The 22170-nt window shown below is 44.0% G+C and overlaps 1 protein-coding gene across 4 annotated transcripts in view; it reads right to left on the bottom strand.

Moving 5' to 3' along the window:
- Positions 1-22170, bottom strand: part of AGAP3 (ArfGAP with GTPase domain, ankyrin repeat and PH domain 3) — a 255558-nt gene that overhangs the window by 10334 nt on the left and 223054 nt on the right. For all 4 annotated transcript variants that reach the window (XM_063452953.1, XM_063452952.1, XM_063452950.1 and 1 more), the window contains 4 exons: positions 14798-14941; positions 10714-10875; positions 5593-5747; positions 5351-5441 (listed from right to left, as the gene is read on the bottom strand). In XM_063452953.1, coding sequence (XP_063309023.1) covers positions 5351-5441; positions 5593-5747; positions 10714-10875; positions 14798-14941 — 552 coding nt within the window. The remainder of the gene's footprint in view (positions 1-5350; positions 5442-5592; positions 5748-10713; positions 10876-14797; positions 14942-22170) is intronic.

Here is a 22170-nt window from a genome sequence, read left to right as displayed (position 1 = left end):
GATATATTGAGCGTTCAGATCCAAGCTATCCGGGGATATGTTGAACATCGGGGGTGAATTATGTATAATATGAGTTATGTATTTTTATGTGGTTTTTGTTACAGTCTGAGCTTAAAGATATTTTCTGTACCTGAAGATAATTAAGTTACTACGGCCACTTAAGCCAATTATCTCCAGGATGGAAGGGAGGGTTTAGAAAAACGCACTTTGTTATGGTTCATGTTACTTGTGTTTCAGTGCCCCACCAGGTCCAGTTGGTGTTCCCTAGCCCGGAAAAACTATGTACCCATTAAAATCGGTCTTCTTACCCTCAACTCGCAGCCTTGACTCGTGTTGTACGGAAATGCTAATAACCAGCTGTTCAGGCTTCAAGAATCTTCTACACTTCCAGGGATATCGGTAGTTGCTGAAGTGGGACTCTTTGCCGCTCTCCCAGCTCGGAGACGAGGACATCCAGCTAGCCTGGGGCAACCGTAACAGAAGGGTTATGGTCCTAAGAAACGCTTATGGATTCCTGCTGTTGGCATTCATGCTGGACGCCTCCTTCGCTCTTTCCATGCCCGGTACCCCGATAAGCCTGGTCCTGCCCACCCGGTGGGCGTTCTTTGTCTGGGGGGTACTATTGCAGTGCCCGATCAGCACCAAGATGTGACTGCATCTGATCGGTGCGGTCACACTAAAGAAAGGAGAGGTTGCTCACCTTACCTCCAGAGCCTCTCCCTCCGTGCAGTCCTTAATACAGCGTCCAAGTCCAGCGTTATGAAGGATGCCAGCCGCTGCAAGGCGGCGCTATGTAATTGTGGCGGAACCCGCCTCGCTACTGGGCATTGGAGGGGCCTGGCTGCCTGCCTCCTACCTGCTGACTATGACCCCTGGAAAATTGGTACGTTTAAAGAACTATATTTAGGCATGTTGTATTTTATATTGCTGCTGCTGGCCCTTTTAAAAAACAGTGTACGGACACATGGAAACTTTTTGGACACTTTTTCTTCCCCTTTGAATCCCTGGGAAGGTGAGGCTCTTCCCCTCCCCCAGCTCCATTGTTCTCCAGCAGGGCGTTGTCCCAGGGACACTGCCAGACCAGGTAAAGCCATGCTGGCGAGGGATAATAAAGGGACCTCACCTAACTTTTTAACCCCTGGACGGATTCATGTGATTTTTAAACATGTTGCTCCCCAAGTTATGCTGATCACGGAAATATCCATATGTGATGTAAGATCAGGGAGTTATTAAAATGTATAAAAAGTGTAACTTTTCAGCTTGGAGATAATTGAGTAGATACAGTAATTGACTCAATTATCTCCTAAGCAGAGGGGAGGAATATGCTGGGTGTGTTTCTATTGTCCCATTGTGTCTGATTGGCTGCTGTACTTGCATTGTATGAGTTGTAATGTGTTTATTGGTTGTTCTGCAAAACCCTGTGGGCAGTACTATGTTTTGTGGATTGGGAATAAAAGAGGCTGTATGTGCCAGTACAGGGAGTTCCTGTTTTTACCCTCAAAGTGAAGTGTCTCATTCTTGGGGGAGGATTTATTGTATGCTGTTTCAGTTTGACTGCTAGGAGTGCAAACATATTCATATGGTTCCAACTTCCTATTCAACTGTCTACAGCATTCAGAGGCTTGAGAGGATTTATTTGCTTCTCAGATTCGGTTATTGTGGTGTCTGCCAGAGTGCTTGGAGTCCCCAGTCGGGGTGCCCGTCGATCCGTTACAGTAATAATGCCCCCCACAATTACGTCACTAGTGGCGTGAACGCGTGTGTGGCGTCACGTTTTTCCCCTGCACGCACGTTCTCGGGTCATGCCACCCAAATCAGCCAATAGCAGGGTTTACTGGGTTATTTAAACCCAAACCTGCAGTTTTTCAGTGCCCTGTCGTGGTTTCCATCCTGTTGGTTATCCGAGAGCGCGTTCCTGATTCTGTTTATTGGTTTTTGATCTTGGCTTGGCGTGACTTCCCGTATTTCTGGTATCCCTGACAGTTTGGCTTTGTTCTTACCGTATTTTTGTCCCTTTCTGTATTCCTGACCGAGGCTCGTGACTGTTTATTCGATTACGTTAATTCCGGCCATTATAAGGCCCGGTAATACGGTGTTACTGTTTGTCTTGGTTACGTATTTTACTTAATTCTGCATGTTGGGCCACTGGTTCGTCATGACAACCATTACACATATCCACCATACTTGATCATTCTGAGCACTCTCCTGCAGGTATGACGCAACCTAGCAACCCTGGTAGTGATCACCTCATTTTGATGATTGTAGTTTTCGTTTCCCCGGCTTCTGGAACGGTCTGTGGACTACCCCAGGTTTCTCTTGACATCACCCTGTCTGTTATGCAATCCTCATCCGATTCTCTTGTACTGGGTTCTGGAACTTCTGGCTTGACTGATTTCTGTCTGGGGATCTTGATAGGTCCAGGAAGTTTCGGATGCGAGTAGGTACTTCAATATCGTCCAGGGCATCTTGACGAACTTGGTCTGGCTGGTGCCTGGCTAGGAGCTTGGATCCCATTTCAGTCCCCTTGACCATTATTCTGCAATTTTTCACTTCTCTGTATGAGAATGGATGGGCGTACCAGATGATGAATTTGTACAGGTCTGTAATTTCTTCAGCTCATCACTGTTTTGATGGATACCATTGGTTTGCCATCTACTTAAAGCACTCAGCTTTCTCGTCCTCCATTTTTAATTTATTTACTACTGGTATTTATAAGGCGCCAACATATTCCACAGCGCTGTTATTAGGCCATGTGTGGCACTTTGTGTGTTCTCTTTTTGACTCATATTCTTCTAGCTAGGAACTTTCATTTCAGCAACTTTCACCCTATTTTGATTTATTTCATGGTTTTAGATTATTATTATTTCAGGCATTGGGACTGTGGGTCTCACTCTTGTGTTTGCCCTATCTCAATGCAACAAAACTTCCATCAGATTACTTATCCAGCCTTCCAGTGTTTACAGGAATACGAACAACGTACGATTGCATATAAGCAGCCTTCTTGTCCTTTCTGTTCGGTCCCTGTTTTACGGGTGTCTAGTATGACTCTGGTTGCTGTGTTTAATGGATTATGTCCCAGGTATGTGTGGATACCACTATGTTTGAGGCACATTTATCTAGAGAAGCAGCTGTTTTTTTGCTTGGTCGACGTTTATTTGATACATATGACTGATCGGTCTCGTAAGTCTACATTTCATGACATTTATTTGAAACAGATTCAACATGATTTTTTTTCAGTTATCACTCAGCTTTAGACTTGCAACAAAGAAAACAAAAGGCGGAAAGAAAAATGCGCAGATCGAATGCATCGCTGGGAGGAAGAAGTCTTGCCTCCGTGGAGGTGAGTCCTTGCCACTCTGGTTTTCTCTCTGGATTTATTCACAGGTCTCATTTTGGCTGTGATGGTTACACAAGTGATGTGGGATGGTTACATTTGCAGGCTTTGTTGTATTGTTTGTTTGCCATATGTTTTGATCTGCATGATGGTTTAAATGTGCTATTATTGTCTTTATAATAGCATTTATTTGGTCATCTTATATTTTCTTTGCATAGGATCTAAGCACTGGACTCCTGTGTGTTTTCTTGTCTTTGCAGTACGATTTTGCAGAAACTAAGTTTGGTCTCGAGTTTATGTTCATTGTTTTTTTTTATTATAGTCTTTATTTTTGCGAGTTAGTGCAGATGGTATGTTCACTGTGATCTTGATAAGGCAGTAGTTTGCAGTTGATGGAGATAGTGTTTCTGGACTCCCATGTTCTTGTTCGACTGGATTTTTTTGAGAGTTTGAAGTGATAGTAGTTTCTGGATGTGGACTTTGTTAATCTGTTCAGTCAAAGAAAGAGGAAGTACTGAGGGTGGTGCCAGGATTGCATGACTGTATGTTTTCCTGTATGATTGTTTTTCTATGTGTGTATTGTTTCTTTGCTGATCTTGTGTGTGGCGGACCGCCAGTATATCGCCGCCACAGATTCCCTTTTCCAAAACAACATAGCTCCAACACGCATCAAAGTAAATATTGCTGGTATCGCCTTTACCCCCACACATTAAATGTGAATGAATGCTGGGAATAGATCTGTTTAATGCAGGAAAGCACTCACAATTTATACACACAGTATACACAGTAAACTCCTCCCCTGTGCCTGAGAGATAATTGAGTCAGGAAACTTACAACTCAATTATCTCCCAGGCACAGAAAAATATGACAAATTTTAAACACCTCAAAAGTACCCCCAAAATCCCAAATCGCTGGATAGCCCTGATCTAAGTGCCTATCATATTCAAAAAGCACTCCGATCGGGTTGGATTTTCCATCAATGTACAATTTTGACCGGCCATTCACGAGGTAGAAGCCCAAAACTGTTCCAGGGAAATCGTAGCAATGGCCGGTCTCAGTTCGAGGGTTTTTGTACGAAAGCCATACACAATATGCAAATGCTTTTAGGTGTCGAATGCTCCCCCCATTTGGTATTTTTTTTCTCTCGAACACCATTCGTATAGGTGGTCAGGAACTTGAACTGGCAGCAGTTCCATATTCAACGATGTTCGCGGGAGTGCCTAGCCGAAATAAGTTCCAGGCACTCGAAGACCAGGTACGGCTGCCTGCATTCGGGAGACAAGATGGCCGCCATCCACTCATTACACAAAATGGCGGCCACCCAGGGGAGCCTTTTAGTGATAGTTTCCGTTGTGGTTTCGCGCTGGATACTTTGTATTCCACGTTCTAATTAGATGTTGGGGTGGTCTTCGTTCGGAAACCAAACCAGGGGACTTACGTATGAACAAACGAACAGGGGAAAACGATTGCTACCGAACCAAGTGATGGGGCATTCCTTCACACTGTGGTTCATTAAAGAAAGGGTTAAGCAATACTCGCCTAAGTGTCTTTCATTAAATGATGACTTTCCGTCATGAAATAAAATCATGTAATTACATCAGGTTACAGAGTATGGAAGAGAGGGTACAAATGAGAGCTCAGAAAAAAAGCGCAGAAGGAGCAATACATGTTGAGGGAACATGGAACACATTATAAAAAGGACATGAGAGGTCCTTGCAGAAGGTGAGAATAAATAAAGAGCAGTGTATGGAATGTGAATGAAAGCTCTGAGAACTGAGAAAGAAGAATGTTTATATATTGAAAACTAGGAAAAATCCTTAAACGAAGTGCAGGAAGCAGAAATAAATTACCACTTACAGGGAGCACCGGAAGCAGAAATGAATGAGCACTTACAGGGAGAACAGGAAGCAGAAATGAACGAGTGCTTACAGGGAGCACAGAAAGCAGAAATGATCAGGAGCCGTAAAGAATAAAGATAGAAATATACACAAAGAGACAAGTGTATTGTGCACTCACTAGGGGTATCACAGTCCACACAGAGGCTGTTTCCCCGCACACTTCGAATGGACTGAATTGCCAGGGCATCACTCTGGCTGCCAAGACGGGTCTGGAATGAAAAAGCAGAAGAAGGTGGAGCTAGGACAGGAATGGCCGCTTGGAAAACACATGCAATTTAAGGTGAGGTTCATGTGAGATTATGAGCACCATTTGTTGGGCAATAACATTGCACAGTTGCATGTTCATGGTTGTTACTGTACCTTATTCTTGGTGCTCTCACAACCCTGGAGACTTGCCAAAATCTGGCTTTCAATGGCCTGGACCCATAACTCACGGTCTTCATACAGTGAAGCTTCGAAATGCCAGCTTTGACCACTGAGTGACACAATGACAAAGCCATATGATTCCTCTGGCTCTACAATAAAAAAGGGAGTCACTTAAATATAGGAGTGGACTATACTAACCCTTCCACGTATCATTTTGTTCTTTTCTTCGTAATATCCACTATCCAACCCATTCTCTGTCACTGTGATACCCATTATCTTATCCTCTCCATGTCCACCATCACTCCATTCTCTGTCACTGTGATACCCATTATCTTATCCTATCCATGTCCGCCATCACTCCATTCTCTGTCACTGTGATACCCATTATCTTATCCTCTCTATCACTGCCATCACTCCATTCTCTGTCACTGTGATATCCATTATCTTATCCTATCCATGTCCGCCATCACTCCATTCTGTCACTGTGATACCCAATATCTTATCCTATCCATATCCGCCATCACTCCATTCTCTGTCACTGTGATTCCCATTATTTTATCCTATCCATGTCCGCCATTGTAACGGACCGTTTTGCACACAAGAGGTTAAAAACCGTTTAGGCGATATTCCCCTTTTCAAATGCACAGACAGCTACTGCAATCACCAACTGCAAACACATGAATTCACCAATCTCCCATCTGGAACCAGGGGAATGCTCCAAACTCCCGAACAGGAAACACACAAATGCTGTAAACAGCCGAAAAGGAAAAACCATATGAACAGTTTACACTCCTGGCAGTCGCACTGTAACAGCATACAATCCAATTCCCCCCCAAGAACGAGACGACACTTCATTTGAGGGTCAAGCATAACTGATTTACTGGGGCTACCTGCCCGGCTTTTATGCAGGTCTCCCACCTGGTGGACACTCCCTAGGGGACCAGATGGGAAACTGGGAATCATATTGGACATTGACCAATCACAAGCTTACAATCCCACAATGCATCACAATCCCTCCTCTCTGTCCTGGAGATAATTGGGAAGTAATCCAATTATCTCCAAGGACAGAGGCAAAACTCCATTAGCCACATGACAGACAAAGGACAATAAAAGCCATAAAAATACATACTGTTACATTTATCACATAGAACATACACATTCTACCTATCCCCAGATAGCTTAGATCTGAGCACACATTATTACCGGATGGCGCTCAGATCACATATATACAGTTCAATCGCCATGGAGCCAAAGTCTTTCAGTATACGGCTGGGCTCCATGGCATAGCTATCTGGGGTAGCATGGCTTTAACAGTACGCAGAAAGGCACGAACCAGCCTTTTTGCAAGGAAAAAGAACAGTGTTAAACATGGGGCCATAGTCCAGCGGCAGGAGGCGGGCGACCAGGCTCCTCCAGTGGCGAGGTTGGTTCCGCCACAGCCATCATTCCATTCTCTGTCACTGTGATACCCATTATCTTATCCTATCCATGTCCGCCATCACTCCATTCTGTTACTGTGATACCCATTATCTTATCCTATCCATGTCCGCCATCACTTCATTCTCTGTCACTGTGATACCCATTATCTTATCCTATCCATGTCCGCCATCACTCCATTCTCTGTCACTGTGATACCCTTAATCTCATCCTATCCATCTCCGCCATCACTCCATTATATTATCCTATCCATGTCCGCCATCATTCCATTCTCTGTCACTGTGATACCAATTATCTTATCCTATCCATATCCGCCATCACTCCATTCTCTGTCACTGTGATACCCATTATCTTATCCTATCCATGTCCACCATCACTCCATTATCTGTCACTGTGATACGCATTATCTTATCCTATCCATGCCCGCCATCACTCCATTCTGTTACTGTGATACCCATTATCTTATCCATGTTTGCCATCACTCCATTCTCTGTCAATGTGATACCCATTATTTTATCCTATCCATGTCCGCCATCACTTCATTCTCTGTCACTGTGATACCCATTATCTTATCCTATCCATGTCCGCCATCACTCCATTCTCTGTCACTGTGATACCCTTAATCTCATCCTATCCATCTCCGCCATCACTCCATTATATTATCCTATCCATGTCCGCCATCATTCCATTCTCTGTCACTGTGATACCCTTAATCTCATCCTATCCATCTCCGCCATCACTCCATTATATTATCCTATCCATGTCCGCCATCATTCCATTCTCTGTCACTGTGATACCCATTATCTTATCCTATCTATCTCCGCCATCACTCCATTCTCTGTCAATGTGATACCCATTATCTTATCTATGTCCGCCATCACTCCACTCTTTGTCATTGTGATACGCATTATCTTATCCTATCCATGTCCGCCATCACTTCATTCTCTGTCACTGTGATACGCATTATCATTTCCTATCCATGTCCGCCATCACTCCATTCTCTGTCACTGTGATACCCATTTTCTTATTCTATGTCCGCCATCACTTCATTCTCTGTCATTGTGATACCCATTATCTTGTCCTATCCATCTCCACCATCACTCCATTCTCTGTCAATGTGATACCCATTATCTTATCCTATCCATCTCCGCCATCACTCCATTATATTATCCTATCCATATCCGCCATCACTCCATTCTCTGTCACTGTGATACCCATTATCTTATCCTATCCATGTCCACCATCACTCCATTATCTGTCACTGTGATACGCATTATCATTTCCTATCCATGTCCACCATCACTCCATTCTCTGTCATTGTGATACCCATTATCTTATCCTATCCATCTCCGGCATCACTCCATTATATTATCCTATCCATATCCGCCATCACTCCATTCTCTGTCACTGTGATACCCATTATCTTATCCTATCCATGTCCACCATCACTCCATTATCTGTCACTGTGATACGCATTATCATTTCCTATCCATGTCCGCCATCACTCCATTCTCTGTCATTGTGATACCCATTATCTTATCCTATCCATCTCCGCCATCACTCCATTATATTATCCTATCCATATCCGCCATCACTCCATTCTCTGTCACTGTGATACCCATTATCTTATCCTATCCATGTCCACCATCACTCCATTATCTGTCACTGTGATACGCATTATCATTTCCTCTCCATGTCCGCCATCACTCCATTATCTGTCATTGTGATACCCATTATCTTATTCTATCCATATCCGCCATCACTCCATTCTCTGTCACTGTGATACCCATTATCTTATCCTATCCATGTCCACCATCACTCCATTATCTGTCACTGTGATACGCATTATCATTTCCTATCCATGTCCGCCATCACTCCATTCTCTGTCATTGTGATACCCATTATCTTATTCTATCCATGTCCGCCATCACTTCATTCTCTGTCACTGTGATACCCATTATCTTATTCTATCCATGTCCGCCATCACTTCATTCTCTGTCACTGTGATACCCATTATCTTATTCTATCCATGTCCGCCATCACTCCATTCTCTGTCATTGTGATACCCATTATCTTATTCTATCCATGTCCGCCATCACTTCATTCTCTGTCACTGTGATACCCATTATCTTATTCTATCCATGTGCCCCATCACTCCCTTTTCTGTCACTGTGATACCCATTATCTTATCCTCTCCATGTCCGCCATCACTCCATTCTCTGTCACTGTGATACCCATTTTCTTATTCTATGTCCGCCATCACTTCATTCTCTGTCATTGTGATACCCATTATCTTATTCTATCCATGTCCGCCATCACTTCATTCTCTGTCACTGTGATACCCATTATCTTATTCTATCCATGTCCGCCATCACTCCATTATCTGTCATTGTGATACCCATTATCTTATTCTATCCATATCCGCCATCACTCCATTCTCTGTCATTGTGATACGCATTATCTTATCCTATCCATATCCGCCATCACTCCATTCTCTGTCACTGTGATACCCATTATCTTATCCTATCCATGTCCACCATCACTCCATTATCTGTCACTGTGATACGCATTATCATTTCCTCTCCATGTCCGCCATCACTCCATTATCTGTCATTGTGATACCCATTATCTTATTCTATCCATATCCGCCATCACTCCATTCTCTGTCACTGTGATACCCATTATCTTATTCTATCCATGTCCGCCATCACTTCATTCTCTGTCACTGTGATACCCATTATCTTATTCTATCCATGTCCGCCATCACTCCATTCTCTGTCATTGTGATACGCATTATCATTTCCTATCCATGTCCGCCATCACTCCATTCTCTGTCATTGTGATACCCATTATCTTATCCTATCCATCTCCGCCATCACTCCATTATATTATCCTATCCATATCCGCCATCACTCCATTCTCTGTCACTGTGATACCCATTATCTTATCCTATCCATGTCCACCATCACTCCATTATCTGTCACTGTGATACGCATTATCATTTCCTATCCATGTCCACCATCACTCCATTCTCTGTCATTGTGATACCCATTATCTTATCCTATCCATCTCCGCCATCACTCCATTATATTATCCTATCCATATCCGCCATCACTCCATTCTCTGTCACTGTGATACCCATTATCTTATCCTATCCATGTCCATCATCACTCCATTATCTGTCACTGTGATACGCATTATCATTTCCTCTCCATGTCCGCCATCACTCCATTATCTGTCATTGTGATACCCATTATCTTATTCTATCCATATCCGCCATCACTCCATTCTCTGTCACTGTGATACCCATTATCTTATCCTATCCATGTCCACCATCACTCCATTATCTGTCACTGTGATACGCATTATCATTTCCTATCCATGTCCGCCATCACTCCATTCTCTGTCATTGTGATACCCATTATCTTATTCTATCCATCTCCACCATCACTTCATTCTCTGTCACCGTGATACCCATTAACCTACTTCTTACATTTCCCTCATGTCATCATTCATAAAGCACGTTTCTTGTATGCATTATATTCTTTCCCATCACTATGACTTCTCTCTACATTCCCTGGTTACATTCAATGTAACTGTGACAACCCCTATCCAAATGCATACTCCAACAGTCACTTCTTCTTCATCACCAAACTAATTTGTCTATTTTACAAGTACCCTCTGTTGCACTGGTGATTCCCTCGGAGCGTGGTGGTCCACTGCTCTTTTTCCTGCGATGTTTCTTTCGATTTGCATGGGGAGAAGGAGGTGGGTCCAATTTAGGGCTGGCAGTACCACCCATATTAGATGCTGGGCTGAGAGAATCACTTGGGGACACACCTACGGGTGACAGCATATAGGAGAAGAATGACAACTTTTCATTTTTTTTTTAAATTCTCCACAAAAGCCAGCTTGGATAAAGATTGTTAGTAATATAAACTTTGGCACACATCTACAGCAAGTATAATAGGTTTTCAATGAGACATGACTAATATATTGCTGCACACACAGCCATGTCTGGACAGAATATAAACTGCAAGCTCCTACTAGCTGTTATTGGGAGGTATCTTCTATTCTGTGCATTGATCAAGGTAGATGAGAAAAGGCCAAATGCTTTTCTTTCTCAGAATTTCCAAAGACCCCCGACGGTGACATTGCCGCTTACGGTCCAGTGGCCGAGGTGAACAAGCTCTACTTACCTGAACTTGTCCCTCGCAGGCGCCACCATCTTCTCCCAGCGGGTAGTCTTCAGCTGCTGTGCTCTTGTTCAATGCGTTTTCAGGTTGTATTGTATGTCTGGAGTGTCACTTTAACAAATTAACAAAATCTTGGAAAGTTGCTTGATATACAAAGTTCACATTTGGAGGGAGTGAAGGAATTTCATCTTGATGAAGTAGACAATGCCATTGTAGCTGTTTGTGACTTAAAGGGAAGTAAATGATCTGTGACAAGGACTTTTAAATAATATCCTGCCTCATGTGATGTGATAGCATGGGAGCCAAAAAGAAAGGAACTCATAAAGGGTAGATGAGACAATCGAGATGGGTCCTAGATAAGCAGACTATGATTTAAGCCAACAGATGAGGACAATAAAAGTGTATTAAAACCAATGACTTCGCAGCAAACCAGGTCATACTGAGTGACGTACATATAAAATAGCAGTCAAAAACACTTTGACAAAGATTACATTTTCAAAGATATCTCTTAAAGGGAGTCTCAGCTTTCTTGCTGTCAGTTGGCCACACCAGATTATGCAGGTCTCTCATGAACAGAAAAACAGGACTGCGACCAGGACAAGAGAACATTTAGGAAAAAGATTACAAGTTGAGGCAATATGGAGACATAAGGGGAAATGTAACTTAGGGTCTTCAAGGTGAAAACAATTAGTACACAGAAGAGAGAAAATAATGACTGAAGAGAAGGGAAAAGATAGAAAAAGAGAAAGAAATAACAATAAAAGAAGCAAAAGTCATGTCTATATCTGTAAGAAGGAAGGGGATCTAGATTCATGTCTCTATCTGTGTGTGGAGGAAGGGGGATCTAAATTCAGGCCTCTATCTGTGTGTGTAAAATAGCAATAAAAGAAGCAGAAGTCATGTCTACATCTGTGAGTAGGAAGGGCATCTAGATTCAGGTCAGATTTCTATCTGTGTGGAGGAAGGGGGTTCTAGATTCAGGTCTATATCTGTGTGTGGAGGAACAGGGTTCTAGATTCAGGTCAGGTTTATAACTGTGCGTGGAGGAACAGGGATCTAGATTCAGGTTTATATCTGTGTGGGGGAAGAAGGTTCTAGATTCAGGTCTGTATCTGTAGGAAGTAAGGGGGTTCTAGATTCAGGTATATATCGGTGTGTGGAGTGTGACGAGACAAATCTCGCCATTGTGCATTGGAGGAGCCTAGTTGCTCTCCTGCTGCGTTTAGACTATGGACCCATGTTGAAACGCTTGATTTTCCCCTGCAAAGACACAAAAGCCGGGTCATTCGGTGCTTGCCCCATTTGAACAGTGATACCCCAGATAGCCATGCCATGGAGCCCATTCGTATAACGAAAGACTATGTGAAAGACTTTGGCTCCATGGCAATTGAACTGTATGTATGTGATCTGAGCGCCATTCAGTAATAATGTGCGCTCAGATCTAAGCTATCTGGGGATATGTTGAATGTACCCGTTTTATGCAATAGCTGCACATTTATATATTTTTATGTATTTTATTGTCTTTTGCTACCATGTTTTAAATGGAGTTTTGCCTCTGTCCTTGAAGATCATTGGATTACTTCCAAATTATCTCCAGGATAGAAGACTCTGTGGAACTGGTTTTGGGCTGAAAAACCATGCTTCATTTGGTCACAAAGGACTTCGATCTATCTTTTTAAGCACTGGACCAATTTGGATGATTTTGACATATCGAATAAAAAAACAAACAAGCAATATAGGCGCTAAAGTGTAAAATATTAGTGCAAAATTTACAAATAAAGGTAGAGCAGCACCTAAGAGTGTGCAAGCTCAAAGAACACTCTGAGGAAGCCGATTGGGCGAAACGCGTCATCACGTTCACGACGTCATCACGCTATCACGTGACTGTACGGAGCTCCGAACCCGGAAGTGCCGAAAAATATTTGGAGTGTTCATCTCTGCACAATATTCTACTGGACACTGGCCTTCTATGTGGGAGAGGGAGCCTTTTTTGGAAGAAATAAAGTTCGTTTTAACTAGCTGGCGTCCTGCTGTTTTTCTACTCTAAGTCCCATGGTGTGGACGATATGCTGAAGAAGTTGGAGCAGACTTTTACTGCTCCTCCCTTGTGAGTTTTATTCTCTTTTCTTGCTGTTTTATACCAGTCTTATACAATATTATGCTATGTGATTTTATATTTTTCCCTTTTATGTACCACATCTCCAAATTGGAATAACCGAATATTATTTATTGTAAGTTATCATTTTTTATTTTGTGTTCCCTTTTCACTTGCAATTTTGCACAATTGTTATATAGAGTGTGATTACATTGGACAGACACTCCCTATTTGCACTATATTGATGCACTTATTTGCACTTTAAATTTTTAAAGGTACAGCGCACCTTTCTATTTTTACTATTTGATTTTGACATATGTTTAGATTTAATGTATGCTGATATAAGAACAATAAACCCACAGCTCTGTCTGTTCCTGCTTGACCCTCAACACGGAGCCTTGTCTCGTCCTTGGGGGGGGGGGATTTATTGTATGCTGTTCCAGTTTGACTGCTAGGAGTGTAAATCTTTCGTATGTTTTTTCCTATTCGGCTGTTTACAGCATTCGTATGGTTCCGGTTCGGCTGTTTACGGCATTCAAATTGTTTCCTGTTCGGGTGGATTGGTGTCTACAGTAGCTGCCTGTATATCTGGAAGGGGAATATCTCCTAAAAGGCTGTTAACCCCTTTTATGCCTGTGGGTGCCGTTACATGGAGGAAGGGGGATCTAGATTCAGGTTTATATCTGTGTGGGGGAAGAGGGTCCTAGATTCAGGTCTATATCTGTAGGGAGTAAGGAGGTTCTAGATTCAGGTATATATCTGTCTGTGGAGGAAGTGGGATCTAGATTCAGGTTTTTGTTAATGTTTATGTATAATCAGGTCTATATCTGTGTGAAAGAAAGTGGATTGAGATACAGCGGTTTATATCAGTGCATAGAAGAAGGGGATCTAGATTCAGGTATAGATATGTGTGGAGGACGGGGGATCTAGATTCACTCCTATATCTGTGTGTGGAGGAAGGGGGTTCTAGATTTATGCCTATATCTGTGTGTGAAAGAAGGGGGATCTAGATTCAGGTTTAAATCTGTATGGAGGAAAGGGGATCTAGATTCAGGTCTAGATATGTGTGGACGAATAGGGTTCTAGATCCGGGTCTATATCTGTGGGGAGTAAGGGGGTTCTAGATTCAGGTATATATCTGTGGGTGGAGGAAAAGTAGGATCTAGATTCAGGTCTATATCTGTGTGGAGGAAGGGGGATCTAGATTCAGGCCTATATCTGTGTTTGGAATAAGGGGGTTCTAGATTCAGGTCTTTATTAATGTTTAAGTATATTCAGGTCGATATCTGTGTGTGACAGAAAGTGGATCGAGATACAGGTCTACCTTCATGTGTACGAAGATGAATTTAGATTCAGATCTATATCTGTGTATACAAAGGGAAATCTAGATTCAAACCTGTATCTTTACATACAATGGTGAAATAAGATTCATATCTTCTAGTTTGTTATTGTCCATGCAGCTGGAACTCACCTGTAACTGGCTCTGGCCACTGTTCCCCACTGCAGACTGAGAAAGATCTCTGAGACATGCCACCACCTTCACTTTTAGAACTAAATGCTGAAAGGCTGAGACCACTGAGTGAGCGCTCTGAGGGCAGTGAAGACTGTGAAGCACCTGGAAATAAAAAAATGTATAAAGATTCAAACAATAAAAGAAAATTCAATGCCGAAACAATAAAACGTTATAGGAGAGGTTATAAAACCGTAGACTAGGTTTTAAAGTAAATATGCATATAATATGAGGTTACAAGGCTATATAGGGGAATAAGCATTGTAAGGTCTACATTAGAAGTTAGACAGATGAATATATAAAGAAAAAGGCACACATACACCGAATTAAAGGAGTGTTATATAAAAGAACATGCGCTCTACACAGAATATTAAAAATTAGACGGAGGGTTATACAGCGTGACTGGATTTGAGAGTTTAGTCTTCAACATAAACACATAGGGTGGGGGATGCCTGGCAGGTAATGGGGCACTCGTTATACTCTAGATTGTACAATCAGCGCCTGTGTAATTGTCAAATTTGATGTTAATGATTAATGAATTAAACATGTGCCATCAATTAGTCCTCAGAGAATAATTCTGCATAAAGAAGCAGGTAATGTAATTACAGTAACATACATAACGAGCCGTTAACATCTTGCAGACAGGAGCGGAGCGGAGAGAGAGGGAGAAAATAAACTCATTCCAGAATAGACAGGCCATAGACATTCTACATACAGCCACAGAGTGTTCAGAGAGTATAAGACAGCCGTGTCCATTCTACATACAGCCACAGAGTGTTCAGAGAGGATAAGACAGGCCGTGTCCATTCTACATACAGCCACAGTGTGTTCAGAGAGGATGAGACAGCCGTGTCCATTCTACATACAGCCACAGAGTGTTCAGAGAGGATAAGACAGCCGTGTCCATTCTACATACAGCCACAGAGTGTTCAGAAAGGATAAGACAGGCCGTGTCCATTCTACATACAGCCACAGAGTGTTCAGAGAGGATAAGACAGGCCGTGTCCATTCTACATACAGCCACAGAGTGTTCAGAGAGGATAAGACAGCCGTGTCCATTCTACATACAGCCACAGAGTGTTCAGAAAGGATAAGACAGGCCGTGTCCATTCTACATACAGCCACAGAGTGTTCAGAGAGGATGAGACAGCCGTGTCCATTCTACATACAGCCACAGAGTGTTCAGAGAGGATAAGACAGGCCGTGTCCATTCTACATACAGACACAGTGTTCAGAGAGGATAAGACAGGCCGTGTCCATTCTACATACAGCCACAGAGTGTTCAGAGAGGATGAGACAGCCGTGTCCATTCTACATACAGCCACAGAGTGTTCAGAGAGGATAAGACAGGCCGTGTCCATTCTACATACAGCCACAGAGTGTTCAGAGAGGATAAGACAGGCCGTGTCCATTCTACATACAGCCACAGAGTGTTCAGAGAGGATAAGACAGGCCGTGTCCATTCTACATACAGCCACAGAGTGTTCAGAGAGGATGAGACAGCCGTGTCCATTCTACATACAGCCACAGAGTGTTCAGAGAGGATAAGACAGGCCGTGTCCATTCTACATACAGCCACAGAGTGTTCAGAGAGGATAAGACAGGCCGTGTCCATTCTACATACAGCCACAGAGTGTTCAGAGAGGATGAGACAGCCGTGTCCATTCTACATACAGCCACAGAGTGTTCAGAGAGGATAAGACAGGCTGTGTCCATTCTACATACAGCCAAAGAGTGTTCAGAGAGGATAAGACAGGCCGTGTCCATTCTACATACAGCCACAGAGTGTTCAGAGAGGATAAGACAGGCCGTGTCCATTCTACATACAGACACAGAGTGTTCAGAGAGGATAAGACAGGCCGTGTCCATTCTACATACAGCCACAGTGTTCAGAGAGGATAAGACAGGCCGTGTCCATTCTACATACAGACACAGAGTGTTCAGAGAGGATGAGACAGCCGTGTCCATTCTACATACAGCCACAGAGTGTTCAGAGAGGATAAGACAGGCCGTGTCCATTCTACATACAGCCACAGTGTTCAGAGAGGATAAGACAGGCCGTGTCCATTCTACATACAGACACAGAGTGTTCAGAGAGGATGAGACAGCCGTGTCCATTCTACATACAGCCACAGAGTGTTCAGAGAGGATGAGACAGCAGTGTCCATTCTACATACAGCCACAGTGTTCAGAGAGGATAAGACAGGCAGTGTCCATTCTACATACAGCCACAGAGTGTTCAGAGAGGATAAGACAGCCGTGTCCATTCTACATACAGCCACAGAGTGTTCAGAGATAATAAGACAGACAGTGTCCATTCTACATACAGCCACAGAGTGTTCAGAGAGGATGAGACAGGCAGTGTGCATTCTACATACAGCCACAGAGTGTTCAGAAAGGATAAGACAGCCGTGTCCATTCTACATACAGCCACAGAGTGTTCAGAGAGGATAAGACAGCCGTGTCCATTCTACATACAGCCACAGAGTGTTCAGAGAGGATAAGACAGGCAGTGTGCATTCTACATACAGCCACAGAGTGTTCAGAGAGGATGAGACAGCCGTGTCCATTCTACATACAGCCACAGTGTTCAGAGAGGATAAGACAGCCGTGTCCATTCTACATACAGCCACAGAGTGTTCAGAGAGGATAAGACAGCCGTGTCCATTCTACATACAGCCACAGAGTGTTCAGAGAGGATAAGACAGACAGTGTCCATTCTACATACAGCCACAGAGTGTTCAGAGAGGATAAGACAGGCCGTGTCCATTCTACATACAGCCACAGAGTGTTCAGAGAGGATAAGACAGCCGTGTCCATTCTACATACAGCCACAGAGTGTTCAGAGAGGATAAGACAGACAGTGTCCATTCTACATACAGCCACAGAGTGTTCAGAGAGGATAAGACAGCCGTGTCCATTCTACATACAGCCACAGAGTGTTCAGAGAGGATGAGACAGCCGTGTCCATTCTACATACAGCCACAGAGTGTTCAGAGAGGATAAGACAGGCCGTGTCCATTCTACATACAGCCACAGTGTCCAGAGAGGATAAGACAGGCAGTGTGCATTCTACATACAGCCACAGTGTTCAGAGAGGATGAGACAGCCGTGTCCATTCTACATACAGCCACAGAGTGTTCAGAGAGGATAAGACAGGCCGTGTCCATTCTACATACAGCCACAGAGTGTTCAGAGAGGATAAGACAGCCGTGTCCATTCTACATACAGCCACAGAGTGTTCAGATAGGATAAGACAGGCCGTATCCATTCTACATACAGCCACAGTGTGTTCAGAGAGGATGAGACAGCCGTGTCCATTCTACATACAGCCACAGAGTGTTCAGAGAGGATAAGACAGCCGTGTCCATTCTACATACAGCCACAGAGTGTTCAGAAAGGATAAGACAGGCCGTGTCCATTCTACATACAGCCACAGAGTGTTCAGAGAGGATAAGACAGGCCGTGTCCATTCTACATACAGCCACAGAGTGTTCAGAGAGGATAAGACAGGCCGTGTCCATTCTACATACAGCCACAGTGTTCAGAGAGGATAAGACAGGCCGTGTCCATTCTACATACACCTACAGAGTGTTCAGAGAGTATAAGACAGGCCGTTTCCATTCTACATACAGCCACAGAGTGTTCAGAGAGGATAAGACAGGCCGTGTCCATTCTACATACAGCCACAGAGTGTTCAGAGAGGATGAGACAGCCGTGTCCATTCTACATACAGCCACAGAGTGTTCAGAGAGGATAAGACAGGCCGTGTCCATTCTACATACAGCCACAGAGTGTTCAGAGAGGATAAGACAGGCCGTGTCCATTCTACATACAGCCACAGAGTGTTCAGAGAGGATGAGACAGCCGTGTCCATTCTACATACAGCCACAGAGTGTTCAGAGAGGATAAGACAGGCTGTGTCCATTCTACATACAGCCACAGAGTGTTCAGAGAGGATAAGACAGGCCGTGTCCATTCTACATACAGCCACAGAGTGTTCAGAGAGGATAAGACAGGCCGTGTCCATTCTACATACAGACACAGAGTGTTCAGAGGGGATAAGACAGGCCGTGTCCATTCTACATACAGCCACAGTGTTCAGAGAGGATAAGACAGGCCGTGTCCATTCTACATACAGCCACAGAGTGTTCAGAGAGGATAAGACAGACAGTGTCCATTCTACATACAGACACAGAGTCTTCAGAGAGGATAAGACAGGCCGTGTCCATTCTACATACAGCCACAGTGTTCAGAGAGGATAAGACAGGCCGTGTCCATTCTACATACAGACACAGAGTGTTCAGAGAGGATGAGACAGCAGTGTCCATTCTACATACAGCCACAGAGTTTTCAGAGAGGATGAGACAGCCGTGTCCATTATACATACAGCCACAGTGTTCAGAGAGGATAAGACAGGCCGTGTCCATTCTACATACAGCCACAGAGTGTTCAGAGAGGATAAGACAGGCCGTGTCCATTCTACATACAGCCACAGAGTGTTCAGAGAGGATGAGACAGCCGTGTCCATTCTACATACAGCCACAGATTGTTCAGAGAGGATAAGACAGGCCGTGTCCATTCTACATACAGACACAGAGTGTTTAGAGAGGATAAGACAGGCCGTGTCCATTCTACATACAGACACAGAGTGTTCAGATAGGATAAGACAGGCCGTGTCCATTCTACATACAGACACAGAGTGTTCAGAGAGGATGAGACAGCCGTGTCCATTCTACATACAGCCACAGAGTGTTCAGAGAGGATGAGACAGCCGTGTCCATTCTACATACAGCCACAGTGTTCAGAGAGGATAAGACAGACAGTGTCCATTCTACATACAGCCACAGAGTGTTCAGAGAGGATAAGACAGCCGTGTCCATTCTACATACAGCCACAGAGTGTTCAGAGAGGATAAGACAGACAGTGTCCATTCTACATACAGCCACAGTGTTCAGAGAGGATAAGACAGGCCGTGTCCATTCTACATACAGCCACAGAGTGTTCAGAGAGGATAAGACAGGCAGTGTGCATTCTACATACAGCCACAGAGTGTTCAGAGAGGATAAGACAGCCGTGTCCATTCTACATACAGCCACAGAGTGTTCAGAGAGGATAAGACAGGCAGTGTCCATTCTACATACAGCCACAGAGTGTTCAGAGAGGATGAGACAGGCCGTGTCCATTCTACATACAGCCACAGAGTGTTCAGAGAGTATAAGACAGGCCATGTCCATTCTACATACAGCCACAGAGTGTTCAGAGAGGATAAGACAGGCAGTGTGCATTCTACATACAGCCACAGAGTGTTCAGAGAGGATGAGACAGCCGTGTCCATTCTACATACAGCCACAGAGTGTTCAGAGAGTATAAGACAGGCCGTGTCCATTCTACATACAGCCACAGAGTGTTCAGAAAGGATAAGACAGGCCGTGTCCATTCTACATACAGCCACAGAGTGTTCAGAGAGGATAAGACAGCCGTGTCCATTCTACATACAGCCACAGAGTGTTCAGAGAGGATAAGACAGGCAGTGTGCATTCTACATACAGCCACAGAGTGTTCAGAGAGGATAAGACAGCCGTGTCCATTCTACATACAGCCACAGAGTGTTCAGAGAGGATAAGACAGACAGTGTCCATTCTACATACAGCCACAGTGTTCAGAGAGGATAAGACAGCCCTGTCCATTCTACATACAGCCACAGTGTTCAAAGAGGATGAGACAGCCGTGTCCATTCTACATACAGCCACAGAGTGTTCAGAGAGGATAAGACAGCCGTGTCCATTCTACATACAGCCACAGAGTGTTCAGAGAGGATAAGACAGGCCGTGTCAATTCTACATACACCTACAGAGTGTTCAGAGAGGATAATACAGACAGTGTCCATTCTACATACAGCCACAGAGTGTTCAGAAAGGATAAGACAGACAGTGTCCATTCTACATACAGCCACAGAGTGTTCAGAAAGGATAATACAGACAGTGTCCATTCTACATACAGCCACAGAGTGTTCAGAAAGGATAAGACAGGCAGTGTCCATTCTACATACAGCCACAGAGTGTTCAGAGAGGATAAGACAGCCGTGTCCATTCTACATACAGACACAGAGTGTTCAGAGAGTATAAGACAGGCAGTGTCCATTCTACATACAGCCACAGAGTGTTCAGAGAGGATAAGACAGCCGTGTCCATTCTACATACAGCCACAGAGTGTTCAGAGAGGATAAGACAGGCAGTGTCCATTCTACATACAGCCACAGTGTTCAGAGAGGATAAGACAGCCCTGTCCATTCTACATACAGCCACAGTGTTCAGAGAGGATGAGACAGCCGTGTCCATTCTACGTACAGCCACAGAGTGTTCAGAGAGGATAAGACAGCCGTGTCCATTCTACATACAGCCACAGAGTGTTCAGAGAGGATAAGACAGCCGTGTCCATTCTACATACAGCCACAGAGTGTTCAGAGATGATAAGACAGCCCTGTCCATTCTACATACAGCCACAGTGTTCAGAGAGGATGAGACAGCCGTGTCCATTCTACATACAGCCACAGAGTGTTCAGAGAGGATAAGACAGCCGTGTCCATTCTACATACAGCCACAGAGTGTTCAGAGAGGATAAGACAGGCCGTGTCCATTCTACATACAGCCACAGAGTGTTCAGAGAGGATAAGACAGGCCGTGTCCATTCTACATACACCTACAGAGTGTTCAGAGAGGATAAGACAGAAAGTGTCCATTCTACATACAGCCACAGAGTGTTCAGAAAGGATAAGACAGGCCGTGACCATTCTACATACAGCCACAGAGTGTTCAGAGAGGATGAGACAGCCGTGTCCATTCTACATACAGCCACAGTGTTCAGAGAGGATAAGACAGGCCGTGTCCATTCTACATACAGCCACAGTATTCAGAGAGGATAAGACAGGCCGTGTGCATTCTACATACAGCCACAGAGTGTTCAGAGAGGATAAGACAGCCGTGTCCATTCTACATACAGCCACAGAGTGTTCAGAGAGGATAAGACAGGCCGTGTCCATTCTACATACAGCCACAGAGTGTTCAGAGAGGATAAGACAGACAGTGTCCATTCTACATACAGCCACAGAGTGTTCAGAGAGGATAAGACAGGCCGTGTCCATTCTACATACAGCCACAGAGTGTTCAGAGAGGATGAGACAGCCGTGTCCATTCTACATACAGCCACAGAGTGTTCAGAGAGGATAAGACAGGCCGTGTCCATTCTACATACAGCCACAGAGTGTTCAGAAAGGATAAGACAGGCCGTGTCCATTCTACATACAGCCACAGTGTTCAGAGAGGATAAGACAG

The sequence above is a fragment of the Pelobates fuscus genome, chromosome 4 (genome assembly GCF_036172605.1).
Source record: "Pelobates fuscus isolate aPelFus1 chromosome 4, aPelFus1.pri, whole genome shotgun sequence".
NCBI classification, from domain to species: Eukaryota; Metazoa; Chordata; class Amphibia; order Anura; family Pelobatidae; genus Pelobates; species Pelobates fuscus.
The sequence above is the reverse complement of the archived record's forward strand: the minus strand, read 5'-3'. Positions and strand labels throughout refer to the sequence as shown.